Genomic DNA, 11,501 nt, shown 5'->3' with positions numbered 1-11,501 from the left:
CCCCGCCGCCGGCCCGGGAAGCGCCGGAGCTCACGAGGCATCAGAAAGGCCACCCCGGAGACTGCTGTCAAAGGCAGGCTGTACATGCCAGTGTTCCCCCTTGACAAAGAACGCTCTCTGTAGGTAAGGACTGGAAACGCGGCTCTTTAAACAGAAGGGTCAAAGTATCTAAATCTGAAGAACGGGGAGGGCGACTTCACCTGTGCCAACCATCATCGTTCGGTGGCAGTGTGGTGTCACAGAGCAATGACACATCCATATTTCCTTTTCTGCTGCTTTTTAAGTGACAATTCCTTACGTTTTAGTGTTTTTTTAAATGTGTTCGACCCTGGCACAATAAAGCAAAGTATTTGGAAAAATTTTTGGGTAATTTTTCGTGGAGCTTGCTCATTTTTTAATCTGTCTGTTCACCAATCCAATCACATCTCCCCAGATCAGCAGAGGATAGTAAAGCTCAAAGTAAACAGGACAGCTTTTGCCATGGAAACTAAAGTTGCTAGGGGATGGATTGCTACTACGCAGTGGTGTTCTCTGAAGCTGTGATCCTACATCCCACATTTTCCTGAGCACCTTGGGTTTAGGCACTGAAAAACTTAATGATTGAGCTGCTTCTTTCAGCCTGAATGTATGTTTTCAGATTGTGGATAACACAGATTTGGGCAACAGCGCCTCTTTTTTAGCAAAAGTTTCTCAACATTTCAGTGTTTAGTTTCTCAGCCCTGAAGGCAAGACATGCAAATACACATCAACACTCAAGAGATCATAGCTACTGCAGTATTTATTCATCCAGTGTAAGTTGGTGCTGTGACACACATTTCCTTCTTACTTGTGGAGAGCTGTTTTCTCTCTGACTGTTTGGTTCCTGTGCCCTATCTGTAGGTAGCAAGAACATCACATCTACATTGCAGCTGAGAAAAGAGACCATCTTAGCCCACATTACCAGGCTGCTTCTTATAGGGCTGGGGAGCTGCCTTTTCTCTTTAGGGGCAAGATATTTTTCAAAAGACAGATTATTTATAAGTGAAAGAGTCTGACCATGAAGACAATGCTCAGTAGAATTAAAATTATGCAGTGCTTGAAAATAATTAATGATTCCTACAGTCCTTTTTCTTTTTTTTCCCTTCCATTTTAAAAGGTCATACTATTTGATGGTATCACAACTCTTTCAAGCATAAGATCATTCTTTTGTTTTCTGTTTCACCTCCCAGCTCTTATTTATCATTTTGCTCAAATACTTGACCATAACCACCTATTAGCCTTTTACATTGTTAAAGAAAACGAATCTAAGTGTCATGTAATCTGTGTGGTCCTTACAGGCAGTTTTTCATCAAGCTGTTAGAAACACTGCATCCTCCTTTTTCTCTCTTGACTAAACCTATAGACAGTGCAATGAGTGCAAGATCATGTTTATACAGTTCTCTGTCATGTCACATTTAGTTTTCTTAAATTTATCACAATAACTAAAGTTGCTGGTTCAGACTCAGCAAAGTGCTTCATCTCCCTTCTGAATGGTGCTGGTGGCAGCTGGAGTAATACAAGCAAGCTTTTGCAGGCCACATTTTCCAGTCATGTTAATTCTGGTTCTTCCCTGAGTTGACCTTATGGAGGCACTTAGACCTGGGGAAAATACCTCCCATTCTGCTCATTACATGGTGCTAAATTTGCTTACCTCAATGATTTAAGTTAGCCAGAAGTTAAGCATAATTTATTAAGAAGGTAGGGTTGATGTGATAATAAAGATCTAAGTAAGGACCCAAGAGAATGAGTTTCTGCAGCACTTTAGTGGACTTCTTTGTTCTATTTCTGATGTGTGAGATGGAATCTTTGCTTGACCAAAAGATGGGTTGGGCGGGGTTGGATTTAAAGTGTTCTTAACATTGAGGTATAGGCAGTGTGACCCTGCATGAGAGAGCTGGAGCAGCTGTGGTAAACTGCACTATTTTTTCCTCTTCTCCTTTCCCCTTGCGGTATTCCCCTTGAGGTATGTTTATGAGGTGGGCAGAACCCAGGTTTATGAGAACTTCTCAGTGCTTGTGCTGTTAAAGATGGCAGCTAGCTCTTGGAAGAAATGGTGGCAGTGACTAAAGAGGACTTCTTGTTCCCTTTGTTTGGGTAGGGAATAAAGAGTTTTCCTCAGGGAAACAAAAAGAGCCTCCAAAAGTAAAAGAACTTGCAGCTTTTCCCCACAATAGTCCAGATTATATACTTATACATATCACAATTTTGTATTGTTTTTGTAGCTCAGAAAATGATAGTGTTCCAAACTTCATAGCATGATAAAAAGCATAACAAATTGTCCTGGTTTTGACTGGGATAGAGTTCACTTTTTTCTCAGTAGCTATTACAGTGCTGTGTTTGGGATTCAGTATGAGAACAGTGCTGATAACATACTGAAGTTTTGGTTGTTGCTTCATGCTTGCTCTAAATGAAGGACATTCTCAGTATCTCATGCTCTGCCAGTGAGGAGCTGCACACAAAGGTGGGAGGAAGAACAGCCAGGACAGCTGATGTGAGCTAGCCAAAGGGGTATTTCACACCATAGACCATCATGAGTAGTTACCAGGGAGTTACCAGGAAGCGGATGATGGCAGTTTGGGGACAAGGTTTGGCATTGGTCAAAGTGGTGAGCAGCTATATTGTGCATCATTTCTTTTTCTAGGGTTTTATCTCTCTTTTTTTTTTTAGTATTAATAGTATTGTATTTTACTTTGCATCAATTATTAAACTGTTCTTATCTCAGCCTACAAGCTTTGCTTTTGATTCTTCTTCCTATTCTACCATGGTGGAAGGGTGGATATGAGCATGTGGCTGCAAAGTGCTTAGCTGGGATTAAACCATGACACAAACAAATGTTTTTCATTATATTGACTGTAGTTTGAAACATTAGTGCTAGCTATGTACAACAGGACACAGGGTGGCCCCAGGGCCGGGCTCTCCCAGTTCACCTGGTGAGCAGCTGGTGCTGCCCAGTAGTTTCCTCTGTCTCGACGTCTTTCTCCACCATGCCTGTTTTTCCACCATTCCTTGGAAGGCCAGCACCTTCAGCACACTCTGATGGACACTGGTGCTGTACTATCAGCAGAGAGCAAGCCCATCCACAGACTTGGAGAGCACTTCTCTAATTTCCTAAAACTTGCAGGGAGTACAGGGGCAGTTAGGAGTTGAAAAAAGGGACTCCTGACAGTATCTGTGCTTGATGCTGCCCCTGTTGCTCTGTGAAGCTCTGTCACCAGCAGTGTTCCCTCTGGCCCTTGGCAGGTCTCCCAGCAGCACGTGGCTTGCCTTCTCCACTGGGGCATGACTTCTCTGAGAGCGTTGAATCCTCTGTCATAAAATCACTGGGTTGTATGAGAGATATTTGCAACTCTAAGATGTTGAGATCATGAAATGCCAAACTAAGTGCGTATTAGATATACAAAATAAATAAAACCCCAAGATAATGGTTCCTGTAAAGAAGAAAAAGCAAATCCCCCTCTATTCCTGAGCAAAGAACACAAACAGATTACCAGAGGCTGGAAGTTCAGTATTTATGCCAGCACTGATTTCTAGTAGAGCCAGCCAAAAGATTCAGTCAGACTGTTGCTATATACCCATCAATATTTGCTGGATTCCCCTGAATTTGAATGCTTGCATACTCAGGTATTTCATCCTTAGCAGGATCACTCATTCCCAAAGGCAAAGGTCTGTAGGGCTGCAAAACTGGGCGGTCCCAGCTGCCATGAGCATATAAAACCTCCCTCCCTCTAAATGAAATTGCTGCAGAAATCTGACATACTGCTTGAAGCTGATATAAATTGAGCCATGACTTTCAGGTGCAAGTTCTGATTAACAGTTCCCTTTGGACTAAAGCTTTTTGGACTTCTTTAAAGAGAATCCAATGAGCCTAAGTGACATTGAGCTATTGCTCAAGTTGTTTTTAGGGGCTAGTGTTATTTCAGTAAATTCAGTAGCATCACGCTTGCACAAGCAAGTTCAGGCCTTGGACTTGCATAGTTAAATATGGATTTTGTATGTTAGGAGAACTTACATAAAATAGAAAGATTAAGAAACTTTGTTGGTAGTTTTCATAGCAGGCAAAATTCTGATTTTATTAAAGTCAGCAGGAGCTTGGGCATCGACTTCTTCAAGAGAGCAATACTTGGCTGTAAGCTTAGTATTTCCATTTCAGTCTTACTGAGCAGATTGATGCTTTTAAGGCATTCCATTTTTAATTATTTTTAACTATTCCTATTTAAATACAATTTATATACTCTTTTAATCTAGCTAGGACTTATTTTACCTCTCGTTCTCATGGCTGTGAATGGTATATCAATGCTTAGTCCTGCACTTCAAGAGCTCAGAAAAACAACATTTTAATAATGGTTTTAAACAAGCCACTCTTATGCAGCAGTTTGGAAAGTTCATAGGGTGGCAAACTCCAGAGACTGACAGAGACAGTCTCTAGAGAGGCAACATGAGCCCTTGAGGGATGCTGGATTTTGTTACCTGGCATTTCCTGCTTTTTTCAGTCTCCATGGAAACACAGTAGCCCATTAGTGTGAAAGATGGGGAGTGAGCACCCCGTGTATGGGAGTGAGCGTTCCCTGCGGCACCTTTGGGCTGTGCTGTGCCAAGTCACTGAGCTCCCTGGGTTCAGTCAGGCTGAGTCACTGCATGCAGCTGTGCCCAGCTCATTTCTCGGTTTGGAAAAAAAATGAAGGAAAGCTCTCTCCTGGGCCCTTTTTTTTTCATCACATCTGGAGAGTTTGCAGCCATCTTTGGTCTTCCCACTACACTGATAATGATCTGCTTTGCATGGAACCTCTCGTTGCAGGTAGGAAGGATGAGCTCCTATGCTGACATCTGCGGGTCCAAGCACACGCAGGGCAGCACCGAGGGAGGGTACCAACGCTACGGAGTTCGGTCCTACCTGCACCAGTTTTATGAGGACTGCACAGCTTCAATTTGGGAGTATGAGGATGATTTTCAGATCCAGAGATCGCCGAGCAGGTGGAGCTCTGTATTCTGGAAGGTACTGCCTGTTGCTTTTTCCTGGAGAGACACTCCCATTTCAAGACTTTCCCTGTGTAACTACTCATATTAAATATTCATCCAGAATGGCCTTTTTTGTTGCTCAGTTTTGCCTGAGGTGGCCAAATAACTGTCTAAAAACAGAGCACTCTTACCAAATATGTCAGTTCTCTGGGATCTTTGGATCTTCTCTGTCCCACTGTCACTGAAACACCAAAGTCTTGCCTGGGAACCCCATATACATCTTGAAAGTGTAGTTTACCTCTGCTTTGCACCTATAGAAGTCCTTCTAGATTGTTGGGAACAGGACTGGTAGGTTAAGAGCAGAGTGTGGTGTAGGGATCAAGAAAACCAAAAGATCTCCATTAAGGTCAGGGAATTCAACAGAACTGGAGAAGTGCAGAGGTTGGGTGGGGCCTGTGAGGCCATGCACACCCTACCCCACGATGATCCCTACCCCCAGGAACATTCTGGGTGAACCAAACTTTGTACTACACTTGAAATGTGCTGTAAACACTCTGTGATCTGTTCATATGGCAATAGCAACTTTCTTCTAATCCTTGAAAAGGAATGACATTAAGTAAAAGGAAGTGGTGGATATGACAGACTACCAGCAGTTGGTGCTAACCACCAGCTAAAGCTAAAGAAATAATCAGTTACATAGCACTGGAGTTAAACTCTGATCCTCCCTCTGATGGGGCCTTTCAAAATGAAATGCTGTTTAAAGATAGTAATGCATATTCCATTGTTTCCAGAAATGTCAGTACTTAATTATATAAATATGAGTTGTAAAAAGAACATTTTTCCATATATTCTACTTCTACTAGGGGCTTATATATCCTGAAAGAAAAATACCCACTTTCTCCTAAGAAAGAGAGTATCTAACAGTATCTGCAAGACAGTGAAAGATAAATGCTTCCTGGGAGCACTTCCCAACTGAAAACTGGAAAGGGAAATGGAAAAACTGGAAATTAATTGGGGGTTTGTTTGTTTCTTGTTTGTTTTCCAGGTCGGACTCATCTCTGGGACGGCTTTTATGCTGATAGGTGTAGCTGTTCTTGTAGTGGGTTTTCTTGTGCCACCGAAAATAGAAGCCCTTGGGAAGGATGATTTTGTTGTTGTGGATACCCGTGCTGTTCAGTTCAATGGGTCCCTCGATATATGCAAGCTGGCAGGAGCAATCTTGTTCTGTGTTGGAGGGTCCACTGTGGCAGCGTGCCTGCTGATGTCTGCTTTTGCTAAAAGTTACTCCAAAGAAGAGAAGTACCTCCAGCAAAGATTTAAAGAGAGAATAGCTGATATAAAAGCCCATGCAAACCCAGTCACAAAAGCGCCAGCACCAGGAGAATCAAAGATACCTGTCACTTTGTCCAGAGTTCAAAATGTCCAGCCTTTATCTGAAACCTGACCCTTCCCCTGGGTTTTTTTTTCTCTTGTAGATGACTTTAAGTGGAATATATTAGCCCTTGTTGGCATCTGTGCTAGTCAAGTAAAACATTGAGTGCTCTGCTATATAAACATGCAGCTAATGGGGGAGCTGCTCTGGTAAAAATTTAAGACTGGGAAAAAGGAAATTATGTGATTAGACCTGTGACTAATATATTCAGTACATTTGAACCTTTTAATCTGTGTGGGTACAGTAAGTTCTTGCAACAATTATTAGGTGTTTAGCTTATCAGCTTGCATCCCTGGGAAACCTAAGGTGCACTTATTAAAGCTGTACCAGGAGCACTCTACATCCCACTATTTAAAGTTTAGATGAATTTGCTATTTTTTCAATTTCATTAATTTGTTTAATTTTTATGGGGTTTTGCCTTTAAAATACTGTTCAGTCTTACATTTTTCCACCTGGTTCTGCTGTCTGGGAAGCCAAGATCTGCCCTTGTAATTTGCACTTGTCATCCTGTCATATGCTACAGTCTGTATCAAAGTAATACTGCACAGGTAAAACATACGTGTCAGGGAGAGCCCTTAATTTGATCCTGGCACTTCCCAGCAATGTAACTTCCTGGGAAAGGCAAGTTATACTTGATCCTGAGTTACAACTAACCTGTGCTAAAGTGCCACTTCTGTCTTAGTCATTGCTGTGCTAGCAAAAACTACAAACAAAATAAAGTTAAGGAATTCCTGTGGGAGGAGGAACATGATACTTGTGTGTCTTTGCTTTGATATTGTTTCTTTCATTAGATTATTATGTTGAGGCTAATACAAAATGTTTTTGTTTTGTCTGGGTGAGAATGAATAAATGTGGTTTGACATGCCCAGGCCCTGTATTCTGTCAGTACATCAATGCCATGTTAGATGATCTGAACATAGTATCTAAAGACATTTTGAAATGCTGTTTATATTTTTATAGAGAATAGAAAAAGTTATGCTTAACCAGATGCATCTGTGTAAATGCTTACCTAAAGACTTGTCCTTTCATGGAAGACCCCTAATTATTTTCTCACCCGGGGCAATTATTTTACTGTCTTAATCTATGGATTTAAATTAAAGTGTATAAAGAAAGATGTGACATTTGTACTCTCTGACAATATGTGCCACCTTATAGTTCTGTCTATTTTTTGAATGGATTGAATAAAATTCTAGGCGTGAGCCACCCATGGATTTTGTGAAAAGCTTCTTTCTAGACAAAAAAATTTAAGAGCACTGCTTAGAGGAGAAATCAGCAGTTGAAACTCACTGGTCTCTTAATGCAGTCTGTTTTCATCTTAGAGTAGTGAGGAAGCCCCTCTGGTGCTGAATCAAAGAGATTCTGCCACAATAATGGCAGATAAGTGATAAGAGCTGTGCTCTTTCCCTTGCTCATAAAACATTTTGTGGTCTGTGACACTCAGTTCAGGCTTACCACATCAATAAACCAGATGGTGTGTGTTTGGAAATTTCAGCTGAATCTGCAGTAATTATCATGGCCGACACTACCATGGGAAGTAAAATTTTCTTCTGCAAAGAAAGTTCCCATCTTGGCAACACAATTGCAGAGTTCAAGCATTAGCACTGAAAAGATGGACGGTCGAGAGCTCTTCACATGCACACATGGTCACAGAGAATGGAAGAAAGAAGGTGTAAAGTCATCTGGCAATTCACTGGCACCCATATATTAGAAATGCAAAAGCACATTGCACCCAGTACTTCAAAATAAGACTGTTATCTTAGGGGAGAAGTAGATGATGCAGTGCTAAAGAGGAAAACATTATAAGACTGGCAAAGCAAGCTGCATATTTATAAAGAAAGCCATCAAGCACAGGGGTGAGGGGTACTGATTACTCACAAGGCACATGGACAGGCTGTCACTGCTGCTGTTTGTATGGTATTCCAGGTAGAGAGGGTCCCCAGCGTTTCCTGTCCAAGTTGCAAGGACTGTTGTTTACTGCCATTGACTTTCACTGCTGTCAGGCTATCAGTGTGTGGGCAGCAGAGTCAAGCTGTTCTGGCCTTTTCAACTGAGACTCTTTAATTGTGCATGGAGGAAATGTGACATTTTAAGTTTTACAGTGAAGTTCACAGAAGGAGATGAGAGTGAGGGCTCCTGTATCTGAGTCCCTTCTCTCCACTTGCATTTTGTTAACAGTGTACTGGAAGTTTGACTGAAAATCCAGCTGGAAAAGAAAGCAGAGGTTGAGGTAGTTCACCCAAACTAGCTATACGAGTGCACAGTTCTCTTTAAAAAAACACACTCCACCATACATGCAAGTGCCACAGAATTTTCATCCAGAGGACAAATGACCCAACGGGTAATTGATAGAGCGGATCCAAACATCAGGTGCTCAGTCACATTGCAGAGAACTGAACATGCTTTGACAGTACAAAAGCAGATGAGTCATGGCATGGCATTACCCAGGTGCTAGGAGAAAAGAAATGCCCTTGGATTTTATTGAAGCTTGCTGGGATAGGAAATGCACTTGGGATTTAACAGCAACAGCAAAGCTGATAATGCTGTCATGGCTAACGTTGCCACACACGTTTCATCTCATTAAACCCTTGTTTCGGTTGCTTGGAGCTTTTCTGGAACTGAGACCTCCAGAGGCTGCAATTCTTCACAGCAGAGAATCAGTGCCACACACAGCTTTTGTAGAAATATTGAGCAGAAATTGCTCTGTTACTCTTAAGAAACCACATACTGGAAAGATGAGCACACCTCAGGAACATTTTTAAGATCCATTTTCTTGTAATGTTTTATCACCTTCACCCTTTGGTGGAGGAACGGAAGCATTGGGAAAAGGCAGTGGAAATGTACTGTGTGCTGTTCTTATGGAAAATGCCTGTGATATGGCTCCAGATGGGGACCAGCAAGAGGCAGTCAGGCTCCCTGGGAAGTTTCTAGTGCGGTTGAGGGTAATCTGTCTCTGCATGTATCAATTTTCCTACCATGTAACTGCTTCACTTTTCCCATCCCCATTAAATTGCAGCACACACTCAACTGTGGGACTGCCTGGGACTTCCCCTACAAGCACTGACTGCCATCAGCTTTCTAAGGACACATTAATGGTGATCCCAGTAAAAATGAAACGGCTTAAGCAGCCAAGCTCTTCTTTCGTCAACCCTGTGACCTCCCTGCTCCAGAGGCTACTTTCAGTTTCTTCATGATCACCTTATTTCTTGCCCCTCCTCTGGCCACATCTGGCTTGAAATTACAGTGCAATCCCTCCCAGCCCAACACCATTTTCTCTGCAACTGTAGTGAAAGAAATCACAATTTTCATCTGAGTGGTAATTACTGGCTTCATTTTGGATAATAGATGTTCTGAAGGTTAGCTCTGCTTCTCCAGCACACTGTACAGAAAAGGCTTCTGTTAGCATCTGTTCTGTCCTCCACTCTCCAGGATGTCTCGACCCCTTTATTTTCCTTTTTATCCTAGTGCATGGTGAATCACAGGCAAAAGAGAGATGGAAACATTCCTCCTCTTGAGCTGCCTGTAAGCAGATTTAATTCCCAGTTTCAGGTAGAGCCTCAGCCTGCCATTTCCAAGTATGAGACTTTTAATCATGCACAAGTACAAGCAAACAGCTCTTCATGAAAGCAGAAGCAGCAGAATGGGGAGGCTGCAGGGAGAGAGGTTGGGCAGAGTGGAGCAGCAGAACTTGCACACCAGGGAGGCCACTCACCCCTTGAGGACATGAAATGCAAAGGAGACAGCAAAAGACTACAAGTACCTTAGCTGGACGCACTTTCCCAGCAGCTTTCTAAAAGGGCTAAGAATGGAACAATTTTGGTAAAAGAAAGGAATTAGCACTTGGGATTATTCAGCAGTGACTGGTCATTACACAGCAGGCTGCCCTCTCAGCTCACTGCATGTCAGGGGTAGAGAGACAATAAAATACAAGCTGCATGAGCAGGCTGTAGAGGCACAGCCTCACCCCTTCCGTGTCCTACCCCTCACACAGCTGAAGGAAGCAACATCTCCACAGAGCATTACCCTGCACCAGTCATTTGGGGTTAATGCCCATGCACTCTTAGAGAAACAATGCTTGTGTTTTGCCAGTTCATCCCCATGGGACAGTTTGTCCCAGAGGAAAATAATTGTAAATGGGAAGACCCACCAAGTTTTCTCCTATTTCCAATACTGAGAGATGATATGTGATTCTTCTGGAGCCTTCTGGTCTCCGGGCAAGCAATCCATCCACCCCCTCATTTTTCTTCAGTTCTTATCTGGATGTGTGGCAGACCACACAGTGTGCATTTCCTGCATCAGTTCACTTGATGCACATTAAGCAGGCCAAAGCTCAGTTTTGCTGTCAGATAATTTACAGAGGTATTGGGATGAAAATAATCTCTGCATATTGACAGTAGGTGAGGCAAGACTTCTAACAGCCCTTCAGAGAAAAGAGCCAGCATCAAATGACCTCTTTTATTGCTTTTTTCTTAATTATTTAGAGCTGATTTTTGACGGCACTCATTTTTCTCCATAATTTTCCATTCATGGACTTCGGCAAGTATAGATGGGACATCAGTTTTAAACAATGCTAATAAGCCAGTCAATTTAACAATGTATGTTATGCTGCTCCAGCAATTTCAAAATACTTATGGCACTTATCACTTCAGGCCATTTCCTAGCTAAAGGCACCCTTCAGCCTGAGGCTAAAAGGATGTGTTGGTGTTGGTGTTGTTGTAGTCATCTGTCAATGAGTATCAGAAGAGACAGTCAGTGAATATTGAAAGCATAGAAAAACTTGCTGCAGGTCTAAAACCTGTGACCAGAAAAACATAAGTACAATGGCTAAAATCTTCGTGGAAGTAGACATTTTTAAAAAAAGTCAACTTTTGACAGCAATATTCTGTCCCCCAGGGCTAGAAAAGCATGAGGGCCCCGAGTGCAGGACAAGCATGAGGACCTTATTGTTGGACAAGTGCATTGTCTATAATGCGAGGACACATTTTTCCCTTTAGGATACTATGATAAGAAAAATTTCTTCAGGTAGCTTTTGCTCAGAATGGGTTCAGCTCTTGAATGACCCCTTGCAAAGGCACTTCTGAAACTGGAGCAAGTTTGT

The 11,501-nt window shown here is 42.3% G+C and overlaps 1 protein-coding gene across 1 annotated transcript; it reads left to right on the top strand.

Moving 5' to 3' along the window:
• The first annotated feature begins 106 nt into the window (after positions 1-106).
• Positions 107-7,617, top strand: NRSN1 (neurensin 1). Its single transcript, XM_005420964.3, has 3 exons — positions 107-123; positions 4,814-5,011; positions 6,020-7,617. Exons 2-3 carry the CDS (start codon positions 4,823-4,825, stop codon positions 6,416-6,418), a joined length of 588 nt encoding a protein of 195 aa, XP_005421021.1. The 5' UTR covers positions 107-123; positions 4,814-4,822; the 3' UTR covers positions 6,419-7,617.
• Positions 7,618-11,501: the final 3,884 nt, after the last annotated feature.

The sequence above is a fragment of the Geospiza fortis genome, unplaced genomic scaffold (genome assembly GCF_000277835.1).
Source record: "Geospiza fortis unplaced genomic scaffold, GeoFor_1.0 scaffold104, whole genome shotgun sequence".
In the NCBI taxonomy this organism is placed as follows: domain Eukaryota; kingdom Metazoa; phylum Chordata; class Aves; order Passeriformes; family Thraupidae; genus Geospiza; species Geospiza fortis.
Note: the sequence above shows the minus strand (reverse complement) of the source record. Positions and strands in the feature narration are given on the sequence as shown.

Bases quoted from the DNA above. Each gene is read 5' to 3' on its own strand.
- NRSN1 (XM_005420964.3), top strand. From the start codon at position 4,823: ATGAGCTCCTATGCTGACATCTGCGGGTCCAAGCACACGCAGGGCAGC. The intron at 5,012-6,019 runs GTACTGCCTGTT...TTTGTTTTCCAG, and splicing joins GGAGCTCTGTATTCTGGAAG to GTCGGACTCATCTCTGGGAC.